We start from the raw sequence: 22,837 nt of genomic DNA, 5'->3' as shown, positions 1-22,837 counted from the left end.
CCTGTATCACGTGTATGCTGCATACTGCTGTTTGTACTGTACTGTATTGTTTGTCGTAATTGTATGTCGCAATTTGCTCATTTGTATATAGATATTCATATACTGTTTGTTTTTTATTCATCATTTTTTTAGCTTAAATTAAACTTTTTGCACTAGTGTATTTAATTTTTTATAACTACCTCGCACTCAATGTCTTTTATCTCGTGCTGTCACTAGTCTTCAATATTACACGTTAGCAGAGACCATTTCCCAATAAATGTACGGTAATAATGCACGGCTATGAAGTAGTTCCAGTGAAAATGGCCTTATCACCGTTCAAAATTAATACGCAAGCTCATTCAACTTTCCTGAAGATTCCATTTACAACCGAACATAATGGCACCATTGTAATAATATTTAGATAACGTTACAGTTAACAGCAACAACATAGCTAGAGCATCAACAAAGTGACATCGCCAATACACATTTATTTCCTCAGAAATAACATTTAACCTTTTTGGCAAGAATGGAGACTTTAGAGACTTGGATGAAAACCAACGTACTGGATGGTCCAAAAAAGGAGGTGTGCCTGTAAAAAGAAAAATTAGGGAACTAGTGGAATTATAACAAAAAAAGGCATAAAACCATCAAGTTTTTTGGCCTTGAGAGGAGGGCCACTGGGCACCTACTTAGGCAGCCTCCGTACAGCGCTCTCTAGTACTTTCTTTGTTTTTGTTTATTCTCTGTGTGTTCGGTTACTCAAACCCGATTACTTTCACTAGAGGGGAACTAACATTAGGCAGTTCACTCCAGATAGTTTTCCACCAATTTTCATAAAACCAGAAAGTTTTTTGGAGATCTTAGTTGGAGGAACAGCAGCTCTCTGTGGGACATGGAGGAGATGCAGACAGGGGGAGCGCGCCGGTGTGCTAGTGAAGCTCCAACTGCAGGGATTTCGAACTGCGTTACCATCGATTCAACTGGCGAATCTCCGCTCCTTGCCCAACAAGATGGACGAGCTGCTTCTCCTCAACGGGACGAACAAGGACTTTGCATGGTCTACTGCCCTCTGTTTCACTGAAACCTGGCTCAGCGGATCTACCCCCAACAGTGGATTACATTTGCCAGGCTTCCATCTACACTGAGTAGATCGCGTAAAGGAGCTATCAGGGAAAACGAAAGGCAGCAGAATTTGGTGATGGTGTACATATGTCACGGTGCTAAGTAAATATAGCAGCCTGAACTTGAAGGCATTTTTCATAAACTGCAAGCCATTTTATTCACCGGGGGAGTTTTCCTCCTACATCCTGGTCGGTGTTTACATCCACCCTAGGCCAGTGTGAGTGTCGCACTGCAAACCCTGGCCGATCAGATAACTGGCTTGGAACAAAAATACACAGACGCACTTTTCATAATCCTTGGGGACTTCAACAGAGCAAAACTAAACCATGAACTACCAAAATATAGACAGCATATTAATTGTCCCACCAGGGATAATAACACACTGGATCACTGCTACACAATTCTTAAAGAGCCATATCGCTCTGTTCCCCGGGCAGCTTTGGGGCACTCTGATCACTGCTTGGTCCATCTTATTCCAACTTACATGCAGAAACTAAAATTTGCAAAGCCTGTGGTTAAAACAGTGAAGAAATGGACCAGCGAGGCAAAGCAAGGACTGCAAAACTGTTTTGACTGCACCGATTGGAGTGTTTTTGAAGCTGCAACTGGCAACCTCGACGAACTGACTGACTCCGCGACATCTTACATCAGCTTTTGTAGAGACATGTGTGTGTCAACCAAGACCTTCTGCACATGCAACAATAACAAGCCATGGTTCACAGCCAGACTAAGACAACTCCGTCTGGCCAAGGAGGATGCCTACAGAAGTGGGCAGGACCGGCCCAAGTCTTTATGGGGCCCTAAGCAGAATTTGATTTGGGGGCCCCCCACTGCCTCGGCGCTGGCAATACTATTGACTATTGTCAATGCTTTATCATTCACATGGACAATAACCTAATGCTAGTCTGACTGACTGTGCTTGCATGATGGGCCGTAGCCAGGGCAAAATTTTAACTGAGGTAGAGAGGCATAAGTAGAGCGGGTTTATTTTATAGCTGTATCAGTTTCTAGCTGTTGAAAAGATTCGGGTATACGTCAAGCTTGCCTGGGGCTTGTCTGTCTGTTGTTTTGCTATAAACACCTCATTTTTCAGGGTGAAAATATTCGGGGCTAGGCTTAAAATATCCGGGCACCGAATGATGGGACCTAACAATACCACTGAGCTGTACATTTGTACTTTTTTTAACTTTTTTCCCAGGAAAATTTGTAATTCTAATAGGCTATTGTGTACCAAAAATGTAGGCTAAACAAACATCCCTTCTTTCTTACCACCAACTCACTTTTAAGGCATTTTGACCCATTCCTGTAAAATCAGTAGGCTAGTCCCTTTTTGTGAGCAAAGATGTTTCTGTTATGGACATGAATGGGTTAAAAAAAGACAGCAGCCCAAGGTGACCGACATTAGCTAGCCAATCTTAGCTATCTAATCTTGAGTACTGTAAGTGAATTGATATAGGAACATATAGTAACTCTGTTGGACCACATTGCACAGGTAATGTTAATTTTCAAAGCTGTTGAATTATGAGGCTAGTCAGTGCTGTAAGATGAAATCACATTGACCAGAAGCAGAGTACCAGCCAGCGCTGCGCTTGTGATTACTGATGAGGTTGTTATAGTTTGGTTAACGTTACAAGCTAGCTAGCCGTTTCAGAGACATGTGACAGTTGCCTCACTGTTGCTTGGCAACAGAGCTATACGCTGCCTGCTACCATTCTCTCTCCCTCTCTTTCCTCAGAAAACACAGTTTTTCTAAAACTTTTAGGCAGGCTCTTCCCGAATCATTTTTGTCAATAAGTAAACGATACAATGCAGTATTATATTTAGCATTTGATAACAATGAGTGTTAGCTAGCAAGCCTAGCTAACTAGCTAGCTAACATTAGATTACATTTGCTAACACTAGCTAATTAGCTAGCTAGCTCGCTAGCTCGATAACATTTAGCTGATACAAAATGATACAAAATGTCATTCGGAAGCGCTGCTGTCCCACAGATAGTGAATGAACCCATTCAACAGATATGTGAACATGGTAAATATGTAATGTTAATATTTACCTAGAGTGACCATATTTTGGCTTTCAAAAAAGAGGACACTAGTTAGTAGACACTAAGATGTTACTGCTGGTAGGCTCTTGTTGTTCTTATACCTCCGAGTATCAGATGTGACAGCAACACAGTCACTTATCACTGAGGTAAGCTCTAATTGGCTGAAATAAGTCTTATCTGGCAGATCGATACGACCATAGGGCCTACAAAGAATTCGCTCAGATTTGTTGCCTGTTCTGCCTAGACTATGCTCTAACATTAGCCTAATAGATGCGTCGGCAGGAGGATTTATAACACTGTCAAAACACTTTCGTTCACAAAATAAAATCATGTTCATTCATCACTCACATACAAAATGCAAAACGTCAGCCTGAGAGGAAAAAAATTACAGAGGTCCAGACCTCTGTGACCTCTAGCTACGGGGGTGCTTGAATCAAAATGCAGTTAACGTCTGTGCACATGTGCATGAACGTGACACCAGCTCTGACAGAGGCAGCGGGAATTGATTAAACCAGTAGTATTAGCTAGCCAGCCCGTTAACATAATATTGCGTTTTTTGTATTATTACCATTGACATAATATATCACAAAAAAAAAATAATAAAAACCATTTCAAGTGCTCTTGGGGGCCCTCTGGTGGCCATGGGGGCCCTAAGCAGGCGCTTAGTTTGCTTATGTGTCAGGCCGGCCCTGGAAGTGGGGATAGATCCCTGTACAAACAGTCCAGAAACTCATTAACAAAGGAGATTAGAGTGGCTAAAAGAAGCTACACTGAAAAGCTGAAAAACAGGTTTTCAGCCAACGACCCTGCATCAGTGTGGAGAGGCCTGCAAGACATCAAAAACTACAGAAGACCACCCCCCCAACCCCCCCCGCTGAGGCAAACAAAGACCTGGCTGACGACCTGAATGTCTTCTACTGCAGGTTCGAGAGGGACAAATTCACACCCCTCACCCATGCCAGCCCAACAACAATAGCCCCATCACACCTCTGGCAACCCCCCTACCCTCCCCCCAATACTCAGACTACACTCAAGATATGTGAAGAGGATGTGAGCCGGCTCTTCCAGAGACAAAAAACCAGGAAAATACTGGGTCCAAGCGGTGTCTCCCCCTCCTGTCTTAAAGCCTGTGCTGACCAACTGGCTCCAATCTTCACACAGACCTTCAACAGATCCCTGGAGCTGTGTGAAGTCCCCTCCTGCTTCAAATGCTCCACCATCATCCGGTCCCCAAGAAACCCTCCATCACAGGACTGAATGACCACAGGCCTGTCGCTCTGATGTCTGTGGTCAGGAAGTCCTTTGAACAACTGGTGTTGACCCAACTGAAGGACGTCACAGGACACCTGCTGGACCCTTTGCAGTTTGCCTACCACGCAAACAGGTTAGTGGATGACACAGTCAACATGGGACTGCACTACATCCTGCAACACCTTGACTGTCCAGGGACATACGCAAGGATCCTGTTTGTGGACTTCAGCTCGGCGTTCAACACCATCATTCCAGAAATCCTCTCCTCCAAACTCTCCCAGCTCACTGTATCCCCTGCCATCTGTCAGTGGATCACCAGCTTCCTGACAAGCAGGAAACAGCTGGTGAGGCTGGGGGAAGTTACTTCTGATATATGGACAGTCAACACTGGCACTCTCCCCAAGGATGTGCCCTCTCCCCACTGCTCTTTTCCCTATACACCAATGACTGCACCTCCAAGGACCCGGCTGTTAAACTCCTGAAGTTTGCAGATGACACCACGGTCATCGGACTCATCCAAGATGGCAACGAGTCTGTATATCGGCGGGAGGTTGAATGGCTGGTGCTCTGGTGCAGAACAACTTGGAGCTGAACACACTTAAGACTGTGGAGATGACAGTGGACTTCAGGAGACACCCCTCAGCACTGCTCCCCCTCACAATATCCAACAGCCTTGTGTCAACCATGGAGACCTTCAAGGGGAACTACCATTTCCCAAGACCTGAAGTGGGAGACCAACATCAACTCCATCCTCAAAAAGGCCCAGCAAAGGATGTACTTTCTGTGGCAACTGAGGAAGTAGGGGTGCAACAGGAGCTGTTGAGCCCGTTCTACACCGCAGTCATTGAATCCGTCCTGTGCACATCCATCACAGTCTGGTTCAGAGCAGCCACAAATCAGGACAGGAACTGTCAGGGCTCCGCCCTCCTAGCTGTGGTGTTTTTGTTTTTCCCTGTCCATGTGCTTTTGTTTTTCCTTGTGTTCCAGCCCCGCCCCGCTCCCCGCCTGGTCCCCGCCCACCTGATTGCCCCATTACCTTCACCTGCCTGCCTGCTCACCTGCATCCCATCTCCTCATCAGCCCAGCCCTATTTCTACCCTGCTTGTTCCTGTCTTGTTTGCCAGTTCGTCTCAGCGTTTTCGTACCTGTTTCGTTCCCGCAGTTTTTTGGATTTCTGTATTCTCCGTGCCTGACTCTGCCTGCCCTTCGTCTTCGTTTCCTGCCTGCCGTTTTGTCCCTTTGCCTGATTGTTTGCCTGCCCGGTTCCTGATCCTGCCTGCTTCTGTTACTGACCCTGTTTTTGTCCACGGACTGCCTTCCGGTTTTCGACCCTGCCTGCTTTTGGTTTCGCTACTTTCCTGCCGTCATTAATAAACCCACCTGCAACCTGAAGCTCTCTTGGTCTGCGACTGAGTCCCTGCCTGAGCCCTTACAGGAACAGACTGCAGCGAACAGTAAAGACAGCAGAAAAAGTCACTGGTGCTCCCCTGCCCACCCTCCAGGACTTGTACTCTTCAAGAACCAGGAAATGGGCAGGGAAAATCATTACAGATTCCTCACACCCTAGACACAACCTTTTCAACTCCTCCCCTCCAGAAGGCGCTACAGAACCCTGTACACCAAAACATCATCTGTTATGCCATTATTGTTGCTTGCACCACCACACTTGCACTTTATGTATACATTTTGCCTTTTATATTGTCTGTATATTGCTTGTATATTGTGTATTTTGTCTGTAAATAAGATGTACATTGTCTCTGTATATTCTGTATATTGTCTGTACTGCTGAGAGACACCAACGGCCGGATCCAAATTCCTTGTGTACGCAAACATATTTTGCCAATAAATCTGATTCTGATTCTGTCTAAGAGAGGAAACAATGGAGCCAGCTACTGTCATCAACAGAAACAAAAGCTCACCCTTCAAGTTCTGGTCATGAAGCAATGGCGACCACCACAGTGAGATCAGAATTCCAAACATCAAGTCTCCCACGTACCTCGTTTGATGTACCACCTAAACCTAATTTAATATGAATGCTGAATTATTTCTTTGGTAAGTAGTGTTGGGAATAAGCGGAATAAACCACTCCTGGTGGTGCAGTTCTATGGAAATAAACTACTTCAGGGTGGTTAACGGCCCCTTGGTGCCACATCACGCCACCCTGTCGTGGTTTATTCCTTACTTAGAAAGTGTCTGGTTATAGTTCCATAATGTGAATAGTGCCAAAGAATGTTGGCTGACGTAGTTCGCTAGAGATTAGCGGCTAATGTTAGCTTTCTGAGCTAGTCTGCTTGCACAGTTGCCAGCTAAGGAGCTAATTGATGCACTTTATTATTTCAGTTAAAGTAGTCACAATGTTTCTTATTGACAGAATTCGGCTTTATGGTATATTTACAGTACATTTATGGACAGTGTAGCATTGGAACAAACCCTGACTCTTTGGAAATGACTCTCTTTCCATAGATCAATATACATTTTTTTTTAAAGAAAACAAGGTTCAGGTTAGAGAGTAAGATTAAGATGATATTACCTCACTGCATTGCCCCCAGCAACCCGATATTCAATTAGAATACTGTTATAAATTGATATGGATCAATTTATACCTTTTTTGGTTGACAGCACAAAGAGGGAAAGAGGAGGTGTAACAGAGCTGGCCGATGCTCTGCACATAAATTAGCAGGAGTAGTAAAACTTTACAAAAAACACTATTTATTTTAAAAAAAAAACCACTCACAAACACAGGAGAACCAGTTTAAAACCTCCAGCACAGCAAAATGGCTTGCAGCCATCTCTGAACCTGGCCACACACCTGTATATAACAAGCCTTAATTAGTGCAGGTGTGACCAGTTAACTGGCTCTCAGACAAAGACAAACAAAACAATGAAACAATCATTAAATCAAGAAACAAAACCTGTCCCAGTTGTAATTGATTGAATAAAGCACTTATTTTACAAGATGGAAAGTAGATAATGAGGATCCTCAATTTAACCAACAAAACAATTAAACATTTAACCTGTTGGGGGTGAGGTGAAGGGCTACTCCTTCACAGGAGGATAGAGAGGGAGAGGAGAGAGAGCAAGAAAAATATTTTGTGGTGTAAAACACGTTACTTACTAGTAATTCATTAAAAGTATTATTGTTGTAAATTAAAATATCATATATAGAAAGATATTAATGTATTAATTGTTATCCAATGAACTGAGTGATTTAGCAGGGGGGTTGAACACTTTCGCAAGGTACTGTATGCATGTCACATTCTCATTAGGGGCTGAGCCCCCCTAAAGGTCTGATCCTAAAATCGCCCCTGGCAGAGACTACCTCAAGAATTTCAATGTTCAGTTAAATTCCATTGATTGGACATGATTTGGAAAGGCACACACCTGTCTATATAAGGTCTCTCAGCTGACAATGCATATCAGAGCAAAAACCAAGCCATGAGCTCGAAGGAACTGCCTGCAGATCTCAGAGACAGGATTGTGTTGAGGCACAGATCTGGGGCAGGCTACAAAAAATTCTGCTGCATTGAAGGTTCCCCAGAGCACAGTGGCCTCCATAACTCTTAGATGGAAGAAGTTTGGAACAACTAAGACTCTTCCTAGAGCTGGCTGCCTGGCCAAACTCAGCTGTCGGGAGGATACCAGGCATTTTATGGTTCCTTGCCCTGGTCTGGGTTTTTATGGTTCCCTTCATTACTCAGGACCAGACCAAGGGCATATAAGATACTGTAAGTCAACAAATACACACACATAGCAGGCAAGAAGGCGAATGGCCTACCACCATAAAAACCCATAAATCAGTGACCTCAGGTGACATACCTACTTAAGATATGCAGCCATTGCTTTAAGAATTGCAAGAAGTTACCTAGAACCCAATCAGATACTTTAAAATCTCAAACTAATGATGGTTTGGATTTACACTTGATTTTACCAGATAAAAGCAGAAGTAGGGTGTGGTACACCCGCTTTGTGTATTGGTAAACATTAATCTGCCCCTCAGATGTAGAATCCTTGGCTAAACAGTGGCCGCAGTCACCGTTTGTTTGGTTTAATCTGAAGGAGTTTCAGGTATTAAATACTTCTAATATAATATTAAAGAACGCTGGGTTTTCAGCCAATCTTAAAGCTGCTTCTCAATAACATCTCAAAAAACAAAAACATCCAGATAGGCCAACTGCAGAGGGTTGCCTTCTCCCCCTTCTCCCCTTCCTGAGCATAATCAGCGTATGTGTCTCTGTGTTTGTGTATCTGTGTGTGTGTGTCTGTGTGTGTGTGTGTGTGTGTGTGTGTGTGTGTGTGTGTGTGTGTGTGTGTGTGTGTGTGTGTGTGTGTGTGTGTGTGTGTGTGTGTGTGTGTGTGTCTACATGTTTGGATCACTTACCCTTTTATACCCCTCAGTTAATTGTACCCTCATGTCATGGGAAAAATGTTGGAAAACCCAATGCCATGTGATAACGTGTATATCTCAATATAGCAGCAAAACCACCATTTTACCAGTTCCTCTCAGCCAACTTTCTCCTCTCAACCCATGCCTATTAATGTTTGGTGTCATTGCGATGCTCATGAAGAGCTGAATGCAAAAATGATAATCTCAAAACTATATCTGGTATCAGATGTTTGGATCTACGGCACAAGATTAAGTCCTGAAGAAACTTCCAAGCACTCTCCCACCATAAAATTTATTATTTGTGGGTCAGGGAGGTGGAGAGAGCTTCTTCTTAAGTCAGGCCTAGAACAGGCCTCTTTGCTCAGTTTTTGCTCATGCTCAGTTTTTGCCTACATTCAGCCTGGATGTTCAGCCAGATAGACACTCAGTCATCCAGCTCAGTTTCCTGCAACTTTTGTTGGATTGGTCCTTTTGGAGTTTTGCAGCTACTGTGAGTGGTTCCTCTGTTCTTCCTCGGGAGAGGTAAACAATTGGCTTGGGTAATTTTCTCTTCACGCATTCATTCATCCATTCCGTGATCCATCCATGTTCTTGTTTCGTTAATGTCTTTATATAATTTAATGTCTGTTAAGGTAGTGGACCAGATCTGTAGCCCAGACTCTGAATTTTGTCTTTGTCTTAGTGTAACTTCTCAATAAACCTTTTTAATTTATTCCAGTTTTGATTGTATAATTCTGACAAAGGTTGATCCACCAGACTACTCATTTCCTATCAACGAATTTGGCGATTTAATTGATAATAAATAACTTTAATAATAATTATTAAATTAAATCAATGTTTAATTACTTTACATGTTGGCTGAGTGAGGAGTTTTAGTAATTGGTGTCATTTGTGTGTGGTATTCAGAGTGCCGGATGATAAACAAGGGCATTAATTTCTAAGACCGCTGGCTGGGTTCAGACCATTTAATTTTTATTAAATTCTCACTTCCCTGACACAGCGATCGGAGGAGAAGGGTAAGAGTAAGGGTAAGAGAGGTGACCAAGAACCCAATGATCATTCTGGCTGAGCTCCAGAGATCCTGTGTGGAGATGGGAGAAACTTCCAGGAGGACAACTATCACTGCAACACTCCACTGATCTGGGCTTTATGGCAGGGTGGCCAGACGGAAGCCTCTCCTCAGGAAAAGACGTATGAAAGCCCGCTTGGAGTTTGCAAAAAAACACCTAAAGGACTCTCAGACTATGAGACTGGTCTGATGAAACCAAGACTGAACTGTCTGGCCTCAATTCTAAGCATCATGCCTGGAGAAAACCATGCACCGCTCATCACCTGCGCAACACCATCCCAACGGTGAAGCAAGGTAGTGGCAGTATCATACTATGGGGTTGCTTTCAGCGGCAGGGACCGGGAGACTGGTCAGGGTTGAGGGAAAGCTGAACAGGGCAAAGTACAGAGATATCCTTAATGAGAACCTGCTCCACAGCACTCAGGACCTCAGACTGGGCCAGAGGTGGACCTTTCAACAGGACAATGACCCTAAGCACACAGCCAAGACAACACAGGAGTGGCTTAGGGACAACTCTGTGCATGTCCTTGAGTGGCCCAGCCAGAGTCTGAACTTGAACCCAATTGAACACTTCTGGTGAGACCTGAAAATAGCTGTACACCGACGGTCCCTATCCAACCTGACAGAGCTTGAGAAGATCTGCAGAGAAGAATGGCAGAAAATCCCCAAATCCAGGTGTGTAAAGCTTGTCACATAATAACCAAGAAGACTCGAGGCAGGAATCACTGCCAAAGGTGCTTCAACTAAGTACTGAGTTAAGGGTCTGAATACTTGTGTCAATGCGATATTTCAATTTTTTTATTATTAATAAATTCGCACAAATTTCTAAAATCCTAGTTTTGTTTTCATATTGTCATTATGGGGTATTGAGTGTAGATTGATGAGGGGAAAAATTAATTTAAATGATTTTAGCATAAGGGTGCAACATAACAAAATGTGAAAAAGTGGAGGGGTCTGAATACTTTCTGAATGCACTGTATGCTATGATGTGCCAGAATATGGAGCTATGAGTAACTATGCCACACAATCCTGTACTGTCAGACCATTACCTGGTGACTTTCAACCTTCCTTTAACTTGTTACATGAACTCAGAGTCAATATTTTTTTCTCAGGCGCACCATCTCTTCTGCTACTGCTAAAGCCTTTATTGATGAGCTCCCTGCATCATAAGCCCCTTTCAGACATGCACTGCAACCCTGAACTTATCTAGACATTACCCAGAGGAGCTGTATGTGAGAACGCAAATGTCAGAAACAGTTGGACCAGACATTAAACGGACTTTACCCTGCCAGCTCCCTAGTACAAAGTGCATGTAATGTCTGATTGAGTCCATGTGTGAATAGAGTAGGTCATTGACCAGAGAATTCACAGCGAGCGAGTGGGTGTGTTGATGACGTTTCTATCATGCGACTGGTGCGAAACCGGAGGAGCGCAAACATCTGCTTCGTACTCTTTTCTGCTTGCCTGTATATTGCTATCCACTCTTTCGTTGATATTGCGGATACATGCAAATACATGTTATTTTGAGTCCAATGATCGATAAAGAGATAGCTATAGCTATACTGCCAAAACTCCCCAAATGTTCCACTGAGAGGCACAGAAGGTCTTTTCTGCCTGCAGCCATCAAACTATACAACTCTTCTCCTCCCTGCTGCAACATGGGATTGACTGGAACCTGATGCCCTGTGCTGCCCCCCCGCCCCCCATAATCTTTGCACATGGGACAATAACTGTTCACTAACCATCTGGTCAGGATTTGTACTATACAGTTATCATTGTCATGCACATTGTACAACAATAACTGTTTTTCTACTGCACTTCATACTGTATAATAGCAATAAACTTACTGTTGTTTATTGTTGCTTTATAATTCATTACATAGTATGTATATAATCATAGCACAAGGATGATAACTTCTCCATCTCACTATTCTCATTTATTTATTATATGACAACTACAGTAGTACCGCACAACGCATAATTGCACAAACATATTTCTATTTGTTGTATTTTATACCTCTATTTATTTTATTCAATTTATTCTTTTGTTGTCTTGATGTTTGCCGGACGGTGCAGTTGTGACACTCAAATTTCCTTCGGGATTAATAAAGTATTTCTTATTCTTATTCTTATTCTTATCTTCAATACCACATTTACCATTTTGCATAGTTTCTCAAATGCTGTCAAAATGCACACACTGGAGTGCACAGACTATGCACTAGTTAGAGGGTATGCTTGTGCATGAAGGCACAGTTGTTACCTGTGTCAAAACAGGATGCCCCCAGGGAGATTTGATCCATGGCAATGTCTGCACTAGAGCCCCATCCCCATTGGACCCTCAGGCTGATGCTGAAGCTGGCGGAGAAAAGGCCATTTACACCCCCACCCTGCCATTATCACTGCCCACTGCCTCACACTCTCAGACTCAGACATTCTGAGTGATCAAAGGGCTTGATTCATTCAATGATGAAATATTTCTTAAGAGTTATACTGAAATCTTTAGTAAATACATGGTATGATAAAATAAAAATGAAAAGGTATATCATTTTTTAGAAAAAATAAATATTAATTCTGTGTAAGGCACACGTTGACAAAACACGAACAGCTGGTACTTGAACCATATAAACTAAAGGAACTAACTACTGTAAACTCTACATGCCATCCAAGCATTGCATATGACTGTGTGTCTGTCCACATCAGATGCAGAGAAACAGCTTTAATACTAGATGTGAACATTGCAAGACAGGGAAGAGCATCTCTGGCACAGATTTCCTAGGCATTCAAAACTCATGTTACTGCAATAAACAACATGCACTGTACCTATTCAAGACATCTGATAGCTCCAGATTAATGTTCTGCCAGCTGTCTTTCCTTTGTCCAGACCTCTCCCACACCAGAGGAACCGCTGCAGTGGCGTTCTCCTCCACTGACAGCAGCACCGTGCCATTGAACTTCCCAAAAAGGTAGAAGGAGAACTGTATCTGTACTTGGGCACACAGACACAGACACAGACAGGTGAGAGGCATGAGTGCCTCAGGGAAAAGAGATAAGGTATCATTAGCTTTAGGGTGTATAGACTATAAGGGATCCTTAACATTAGGATGTTCAGGCTGTGAGGTATTGTTAGCATTAGGGTGGTCCAGTTGTGAGTTATCAGTACCTTTAAGGTTTTCAGGTTGTGAGGGATCCCTAGTGTTAGGATGTTCAGGATGTGGGGTATTGTTAGCGTTAAGGTGTTCCAGCTGTGGGGAATCATTAGCTTTAAGGTGTTCAGACTATGAGGAATGATGGGGTATTGTTATCTTTCGGGTGTTCAGGCTGTGAGGTATCATTTGGGTTAGGGTGTTCAGGCTGTATACATGAATCATGACACTGTTCACTAACCTTGCAGGTGGTGATATAAACAAGGGGTGTTGGTTGTGCAAAAGAGGGTTCCCTCAGCACTGGAACCTGTCTCTCACCTGGGTAACTGCAAGTATCTGGAACTCGCCTACAACAATTTCCATTTATTACATCTCACCTGACAGTCTCTGCTTGCAGCAGCTGGTGGAAGAGCAGGGCTCTGAGCCAGGGCCTCACCACCTGTTTTGTTGTCCCTCAGCTTCAAGAACAGGAAGTTACCTAGGATATGACAAGAACCAAAACATTCACTGGAGGCAGATGTATGGCACTAGAAGTATAATAAAAAACGCTTTGAATGGAAGCTGAGCTGTGCACTGGAACTCTAGATTTCAAGGGCAAAAATACTCTCTTAAGCAGTGTAAGAATTATAATACATCTGCCATAAATTGAACAGGAAGGATAAGAAAAAAATTAGTTGTGCTTCCAAAAAACGTACTTCACAGAAGTGTAAAACCAGATTGTGCTGGAGTACATGATACTAATGTGTGTTTAACTTGCATTAAATCTTACAGTCATACTCTCAAGAGGGTCACTGTTTTACTCAAAGATAATCTTATAAAGTATTTCTCAGGAAAGTTGGTAGATCCTCCAACCACTGCTTTGGAAACCTGATGATCTATCCTCAATAGAATGCAAACCACAGATTTCTGTGAAACTGGAGAAATGTGGGAAGCTATTTAAGGGATCATCTCTATATCCACAGGCATACCCTAGGCACCCATTCCTTGCACCCAATTATTTCCAATGACAACGCACATCTACAGTTCATCTAACAGCAATGATATACTGTAGAAGAGGGAGGTGACTTTAAGTAACCTTTGAGCAAAGTCTTCTTCCCCCAAAATCATTTAGTTGAAAATACATAATAAATAACTCTCCATTATTATTGTGACTTGTATTTTTAATTTTCTTAGTGATTTTGTTAGGATGCATTTAAATGTACATATTTTCTAATGGGTTCAAATGGGTTAACTGAGGTAATGCCTCCTCCTACTGGGTACCAATGTTACTTTGATTTTTCTATGTACTGAAATTGGTGGAAATTCCATATGATAAAACACAAAACTCAAAAAGATATTACAGTGTGAAATTAAATTAACTAAAAAATGTAATTTGACGGTTTCAGTATAACGTCCTTTGAGAAGCACTGCTCATTTAATGTGTCCTGAAATGGCTGCCCAAATAGAATCCTTTCATCTTGTTCCATCCTGAACAAAACCCATACTTTTACACCAACCCATTTAGAGAATTGGATTGAAACAAGTCAAACGGTGCCCTTTACCAAAGGGGACCACAGAAATTTCACTCAAAGGCATGGTCAGAAACATCCCATTCTTGGCCACGTGCTACCAGCACCATGCAATGGTATGGTATGTTCACTGGAGTTTACCTTCAGTGTTCTGGAGCGTGATCCCAAGCAGGTCCTCACTGGTGGCCATCTCTGCACCACTGGTCAGTGTCCAGGTGGAGGAGGTCCCAGACACTGTCCATCCACAGAGACCAGAATTGAACGAGCAGTGGGCCCCCATAGGCAGAGCATCTGAAAAGAAAATACACATACACAAGTACTGCTCACATTGAGCTACAGAATGATCCGTAAGTACATCTCAGGCTATTCACCCTTACCAGGAATTATATCAGAGTCCTCAACAATTTATGTTCTTCAATTACTGCGCAGTCATTCCATTGCTGTCTTGCTCTCGATAGGTGTACTGCACTTCTTGTCATGTATAGTTGGCAATTTCTTATCATATCAATTTTAAGGTTTTACTAAACACTTTTAAACCAAGACATTGGCTGTCCCCTAATTATACTGTAGAACTCTTAACCCCTTACATCACTAAGACCTTGCTTTTTCAGTCAAGGCCCCCAGACTCTGGAATAGTTTCTCTGACAAGATAAAAGCTGCCAAGTCTGTATTTTCTTTTAACAGCCTTTTTTGAAAACTCAATTTTAAGCTTAATTATTTCAGTGTATTGTTTTTTATTGTCCTTTTATAGTTGTTTCTTTGATTATCTCTTATTTCTTTTATGTCTTGTTTTAATTTGGATTGTAAAGCTGGTGTTCCATTGCCTAGCCATGCCTTCAGCCTAGTGCACAAGTTACCCAGGGTTTATTGAGAGCTAAGACAGTGCAAGGGAAGCTTTTTTTTTGGCAGGCTGAACCATTGCCTCCAGGGAACAGATTTAAATTTTTATGACCTTAAATTTTAATACAATTAACATAGGCAGAATCACCACCTCAATAATACTCAGACATGCAAAAAGGGTCTGTCTTAGTTGCTTTATCAGTTTTTCTCAACCCTACTCCTTGAGCCCCCCTGTCCTGCATATCGTCTATCTATCTTTGCTCCAAATACACCTGATTGAAATGACTAACATGCTCTTGATTAAATCAGGTGCGCTCAGCTAATCAAAAGTGCTGCTGATGAGTTCAGTTAGGTAGGTAGAGCAGGGAAAGATGGAAAACGTGCAGAGCAGGGGGGCCCCAGGAGCAGGATTGAGAATCAGTGCTTTAAATGACTCAAAATAATTCAAAACATTAGCTATTTCATGAGAATGCATAACCACATCCTATGTCAAATTAATGACTGTGCAATCACCTTTCAAGAAACTTCTGTGTCAGCATGTTACATTGTATGAAATGGAGTTAGGGCTCTCTGTTTTTTGAACATATTCATGAGAGAAGATGTTGAGAGAGTTGCTTGTATTCACAGTAAAAGCTTAATGTCTACGAATGTTGTCAACACCTTCACTGACAGCTCCTAAATGCTGCTAAATGGATAATTGCATCTGGATGGTTTGTTTCACATGCTACATCATGAATAAGATCTTTGTCACTGAAACGTGATTAAGTCACTGAAAAGTGATTAAAAACTAATTCAAGGCTACACCATTACTACCGTGAGCTAAACAATGTTCCCATTAGGTTTTTTGTGGCCTTAAATGTACTACCCTGTTTTGGGATAACATGTACCAAAACTCCCACTCACCACAAACCATTCCCTCATCCTCCCCCAGGGGGCAGTCTCGGTGAAAGTTGCACACCCTGCTCTGGTCGATACATCCGCCCAGGTCGCACTGGAAAGACTCACCCTGCACACACTCCTCCCCCAGCCCAGGGTCACCTGATACAACAGGGTGACTGGTGAGATTCAGACCAGATCAAACCCATGGCAGTTCAGGACAGCTATTGGAATTCCGAGGCCTGGAAACAGTGGAGCTTGAATCGAACCTGCAAGGATTATTTGATTTTGATGCTGTTGCTTCTATGTATGCCAGGTTCTGAGACTTACCCACATCACAGTTTTTCAGCTCCAGTGAGTCTATGGCCAGTGTGGTCCTATCCTTCTCCCCACAGGTTGAGTATAACAGCGTCACCTGAAAGGGTTCATCCAGTTGGCCGATTTGGACCTCAAGCACCTCCCACTGTTCCCTGAACCAGTCAGAGAGAATCAGACAGTGAGGACACACTAAAACTATCACATTTCATTAACATCAGACCCGTGTAAGATAGATCTTATGACTCTTGGTGTCAATTTGTCTATGGTTTCAAATTCGCTAATGCAATTCATCACTTATGTTCTTAATATAAGCCAAAACCTGGATCAGAAAATTGTCTCACTGTGTGTGTATAAGCATCCAACAGCACAGACACAATGCTCGCCTCCAAACATGCAATCAAGGAAACAGTCTGTGCCAGGCCTCAGGCTGGCTCTCACTCCCTTGCACATCTGTGCAGACAATGGTCAGCTGCCACATTCAATCTGCAAAGGATGAGCAGCTGTGATTGGAGAAGTGTGTCTCCCATCTGTGCATCCTGGCAGCATTTGTACTCCCCTCCAGCAGTCTGCAGAGGTTGTGCCCAGTTGGCAGGGCATACAGCATCAACCCACTTTTAAAGGAGGCCAAAAAAAGCCACTATGTATTCCATCATTAGCGCAGGGTAATCATGCCAGCAATCTGTGGCATGACAGCAAATGCTTTAAACCTGAGGATAGTGGGTTCCAGGTGGGTCACTGCAGTTTTACCCTTCAGTAAGGTTCTTAAGCCAAATTGCTCCACCTATATAAATACACATGTAAAAATACATGCCTTGCAAGTTTCCCTGGATAAGGCCACCTGCTACAATATGTATACATTTTTACTATTATTATTATAATTATTATTATTATTATCACGACTGGAGAAACAGAAACTACTACTATTCTTTGTCTCTGAAAAAACAGAATGATGTGGATATAATTCAGCATGAACATTAGAGAGTCAAGATCTCAGTCAATGACAACTAATGTGGGCCAGACAGCTCTCATTGCAAACGTACATCTTTTCAGATAATCTTGGTTTACACTGAATAGGAAAAAATAAATAAATAAATCAAAGTAAATGTAACTCCTTCAAACATAAATACTTCCTTTCCCACATGAAATGAGGATGTCAGACAGCAACTTGAGAGCTTATAAGACTCTTAGAACATCAATAATGAGAGAGAGCCTCTGATACCACCTGACTATAAAGCTTTCCCAGGCATTCTTTTTCCTAGTCATGAATTTACAGAGGAGAACGTATCTGCATGCAGTCAGTGTTTCTTAAGAGTTTTCTTGTTTTCATAGCTACTTCCAAACCCCATCCCAAGGACTATGGGGGTTCAAACAAAATATATTGTTTGGGAGATGATTTTTTAATTTTTACGGTAATGTTCCACAGGACATGGAAGCTTCATACAAACATTCTCAGATGCATTTCACACAGCTAATTCCAAAAGCTGACTGACCAACAATGTGTGGAAAACATACCTAAGCACTCCTTTTAACACATGGAAAATCCCATTACTGCTCAAATCTCTTCAGCAGAAGTTCTCACCATTGTGATGACTGTCTTTACTGACAATCAAAACTAGGAATTCGCACATTCTGAAAATGCTGTAAATTATTTGACAAAATCACTCTAAAATGGATGATGACTGAATCTTTTATTGAATAGTCTCACATCAAAGTGCCTGCTGCGAATGAAGACAAATACAGCATATAAGACACAAATACAAATGAGGCAAATCATAAAAAAGACATTATTGAATGATTCCTGTAACATCTACATAAGGTAGGATAATGGAGCGCTAGGTGTAGCAGGCAAAGTCAGTAGTTTCAGTTTTTGCCATGCAAAAAAGGGAGCTGCGATAAATTTGGTCTCTTTTGCACAATAGTAAAATGGAGGCAATTGGATTGATCTACATTTTTTACACCAAAAAACACCATACTAGGTTATTACTTTGACCAACTCCTTGAAGTTCCCCTTACTGCCAGAATTGCTCCCTTTAAAAGCATAATGCTGTCATTCAATCCCAGTCGATTTCCAGCAAGCCAAGGAAGATGCATCAATCAAAATGCAGAGGATGCTCTGTCATCAAATTCTGTCTTTGACTATGTCAGCAGACTGTGCCAGAAGTACATTCCCTCAGCAGCCATGCTACCATTAAGCCACTCTACATTCTTCTACCAGAAAGAATGAAAAGACTGATTTCTACATCCTAACTTTTGAACTAAACAAACATCAGGTTTTGATTTACACTCTGATTGAATTAGATTTTTTCCTTTGAACCAAATGGATTAAAACAGGTCATACAAAATCCGAACCACAATGCTCTCCCTTTACAGCCATGTAGGCAGTCTGCTACCCATTGTTAGGCTTGATTTGGTGCTGCTACCTTAGGTTTGGATAGGTGTAGCCAAAATAGCTCCATCCTCCATATTAATTGTTTTCAGGTACTGACTTCCAATGGTTGTGTTAATTCTCCATTCACATACAAGGAATTGGGGGTTACGCAATGGAGGTATTACTCAGTAAAAGGTATGACTGGTTGTCTCTAATAAGTCTATAAGGAAAAATCCATTGGTCATCATAAGGTGCCATGGTAACAACCATACATTGTAAGCTCTGAACAAGTAAATGTAACACCTGGCTTCCAGACAGAGATAAATTCTCATTATAATGTTATCATCCAATCAGAGCCATATAATGCATCTCAGTGACCTCACTGACATCCATTTTTCTTATAGATTTCAATGGGAAGCCTGGCCTCCATAGGCAAAATTGAACTGGACAAGATGTGATTTTAATATGGTCAATAGTCAGAGTTATTTCAGAATATAAAATATATATTTCTCCAAATATTTCAAGTGAAAACAACAGCCATAAACGCATGCAATACTGCTTTATGTTAACATCTTTTAAATTATGCAACAAGAAAAAATATGAAATGTAAAAAAAAAATTACAGGAAGCCTGCCATCCCTTGCCTCCTCTGAGCACTAGACCTGAGATCTTAACACCAGCAGGGAATAATGTAAGACTATATTGTTAGAGCAGCTAAGATCACTACAATACACAAGTACTGTCAGAATCGATAATGACAATCAATAGTGAATGATTCTTTAGAACATACATTTTACACTTTTTAATCAACCACAAATACCGGCAAATGACTCCCCTCTGCCTTTCTTGTTTTCAGTGTGTGATTTGCCTACTGCAACCTTCCTCAGGACATAAGTGTTTGTCTGAGGTTTTCACATCTCCATAAGAAAAGTTTGAGCAATTGATAGCCTCTGAGATCTCACTATGTAATTTATGCCTTCAATATACTTTGATACTTCATACATATAAATTCACAAGAAGAGGTAATAAACACATTTCTGAAACTGTCAACTATTTCTTCTTGAAAAAACAAACTCCACTCAGCAGCAATCTGGAGTCATGGCTCAACCATATTAAGTATCATCCAACACAGTGGTTCTCAAACTTTTTAGGGTGGCATACCACTTAACCGACGATTTTCCAAGATCGTAAGATTTTCCACAAACCCCAACCCCCCCAAACATCTACAACTATGTGGAATAAAAAAATAAAAGAAAAATGAATATACTTACCTATTTCACAACACTGGCAAACACTATTCAAAATTATTAATGTTACAGAATTGTTCCATACAATTTGCTTGGCCTGCCTGCACACATGAGTGAATATGGTACAAATTCCTCTTTTCCCAAGTGAGAATGTAGCTAGCCAGTCAGCTAATATACGCTAAATAGGTCACATTAACTAGCTATAAGTGAACTACTTTACTGGCACATAGCTAGCTACAGGGTTCAAGTTTGCTGACTAGACAGTTGTTTCAGACACATATTGCTGCATGTGATTAATTTACATGGAAGGCACAAACACCTCAACCATCAGAATGCTTGACTGTGCACATGCACAAAACTGAATCGCATGCAATGAAAATGTACCGTTAACTCACAAAAACCTACAATTGTAGAATTTTCCCCATTTTGAGAAACATTTTGCTGATCCAATAGCACTAGTTTTTGCAGTACACAGTCATCTTGTAAGAATCTCAGAACAATATTTTCACTTCACATTTGTTCATTTTCCAATCAGGACACTTATGAATGGCAGTTTCTATGCCTCTTTATTTTATCTCCAACTACTCAATCTACTACCTAAGAGAAGAATTACATGATCCCCCACCCCTATCCCTGTTATTAACATGTTTACGGGGAAACTAATTGGTGACAATAGCTAACATACATATCTCAACGACCTGTAAATGCTAATGACATTAACATTAAAAATGAACAGTCCATGAAACTCTATAAATGTACAGAACAAATGCGCTTCACTTTCAGTGGAGCCCTTGAGGACCACAGAGGATAAGTGGTAACTTCACACAGTTAGTACTGAACAACTTAAATCCTATTTATAGATGAGTATAACAAGGAATATTTACTTAAGAATAATGTTGGGGGGGGATCTCCAGTGGCTCAACTGCAAGTGAAAGGTTGAGCATTACGGTCCAGGTTTCATCCCAGCCATGTCATCTCACCAGGAGACCACAGTGGCAGAACTAATTATCTCATTCTGTTGTTAATATAGGGGAAGGTAGGTCAGCCTGGGGCTTGCTTCACAGCTAAATAGTGGCCCTGCTGGTCAGTCCGGGTATTGGTGTAAGCACAGTCTCTCAGAGGAGAGCGTGTTAGTGTCACCCCCAAGACTGATGGTGTGTTTTTTAGCTGCAGGGCATATATATGTTTCAGCTGGGCATTCCAAATTGGGAAGAGGAAAAGCATCAGGCACTCCAAATTTTAAAAAAACAATTACGCTTGAAGCAACACGCTGCAACTGTTGGCTCTCCGATTTGCCAACAGCATAGTTCGCTCACACCCACGATGTTAACCCAGTGCAATGTAGGCCTAAATACTGGGCCCGTATTTATCAAATTGGAAAAAGGTCATAAGTTCTAAGAATGACATCAATTTAGTACTACTATTACTCCTAAAAATAAATGCTTTCCAAACCTCTTAGAAGTTGGCAACAATGGCTACATCGAAGCACTATGTACACATTTTTTGTGAGAGGAAATACGTTTTGCATTAAAAAACATATCAGGGAGACAAAGATATATTATATTTGTCACAAATCTCATCAGAGATATTGTCCGTGTGAAGAATATCACCACTTACCACTAAAATGACTGCTATTTCAGCATTAAATGGTGGCGTTTCTCCAATAGACTGAGTGAAAATGTCTCTGAAGAGGTCTGAGATGAATACAATACAATATCTGACAGATATCTTTTTAATTTCTCCATGTTGTCAAATGTATGCAGAACATTTTCGCTCGTGTTGCATTGTACCTCACTTGTAAGTTGCTTTGGATAAAAGCATCTGCCAAATGAATAAATGTAAACTAATAAATGTAGAATATATTTCCTTTCCAGAAAAAAATGTGTACACACCACTTCAATGCAGCCTATCCATAACACCTAATGGGTTAGCACAGCTCACTAGGACTCTTTAATACTTCCAAAAACAGGAGTACTTTCAAGTCTAAAGAATCTTGATAAACTTTTTACTCTTCAGAGTAAGAATAGGACCGGAACTGACATTGCTCTATTTTAGAGCACTTAGGACCTATTTCTTAGTGTGAGACCCTTGATTAAATCAAGCCCTGATCAGTCAAGCAGACAGGAATCCCTCCAACAGAAACAGAAATGTTAATACATTCTTAATACATTTCTTGCTTCACTTAAGGTTTCACCTGTTAAAAATAAAACTGTAACAAAAAGGCTGTTGTATTAAAGGAATATAGAAAATGCATGGATTTCATAGTAATTACTAATGGAACGTGGAATTGACAAATGAACAACAGATTTGGGTAGTTATTCTGAAACAAAGTACCACAGAAATTTGGTCATTGTTGCAAAATACTAGGGTGTCACATTATTGTCCTCTTATTATGAAACTATACGGTAATTTCAAATTTCAGCACAATTAGCACGAAAAACTGCTGTGCAAGTTATGCAAATGGACACAACAAGTAAATGGTTGATTACTGGACAAAATCCATAAAATCTATTTTACAGAGCAGTACCTCTGAAAAAAACATTGTACTTAACATATAGGTGCAGTATCGCTTTCTACTGAATTACTTCAAATAACCTTTTCAGTGGTTTGTGGAAAGAGTGAGTAATTGCTAGCAGCAGTGTGTAGTTTACCACAAAATCTCCCCTTTGTTTCCTAGAAATTACTTGAGA

General features: G+C 41.4%; 1 protein-coding gene across 1 annotated transcript in view; it reads right to left on the bottom strand.

Moving 5' to 3' along the window:
* ltk (leukocyte receptor tyrosine kinase) overlaps nucleotides 1-22,837 on the bottom strand; it is a 96,015-nt gene that overhangs the window by 47,730 nt on the left and 25,448 nt on the right. Inside the window, exons 5-10 of the mRNA XM_036541517.1 lie at nucleotides 16,529-16,685; nucleotides 16,243-16,357; nucleotides 14,641-14,790; nucleotides 13,369-13,469; nucleotides 12,669-12,829; nucleotides 12,109-12,203 (exon numbers count right to left, since the gene is read on the bottom strand). Of these exons, the coding sequence (XP_036397410.1) occupies nucleotides 12,109-12,203; nucleotides 12,669-12,829; nucleotides 13,369-13,469; nucleotides 14,641-14,790; nucleotides 16,243-16,357; nucleotides 16,529-16,685 (779 nt within the window). The remainder of the gene's footprint in view (nucleotides 1-12,108; nucleotides 12,204-12,668; nucleotides 12,830-13,368; nucleotides 13,470-14,640; nucleotides 14,791-16,242; nucleotides 16,358-16,528; nucleotides 16,686-22,837) is intronic.

Source organism: Megalops cyprinoides, chromosome 12 (genome assembly GCF_013368585.1).
Source record: "Megalops cyprinoides isolate fMegCyp1 chromosome 12, fMegCyp1.pri, whole genome shotgun sequence".
Lineage (NCBI taxonomy): Eukaryota > Metazoa > Chordata > Actinopteri > Elopiformes > Megalopidae > Megalops > Megalops cyprinoides.
This window is presented reverse-complemented; position numbering and strand designations above follow the sequence as displayed.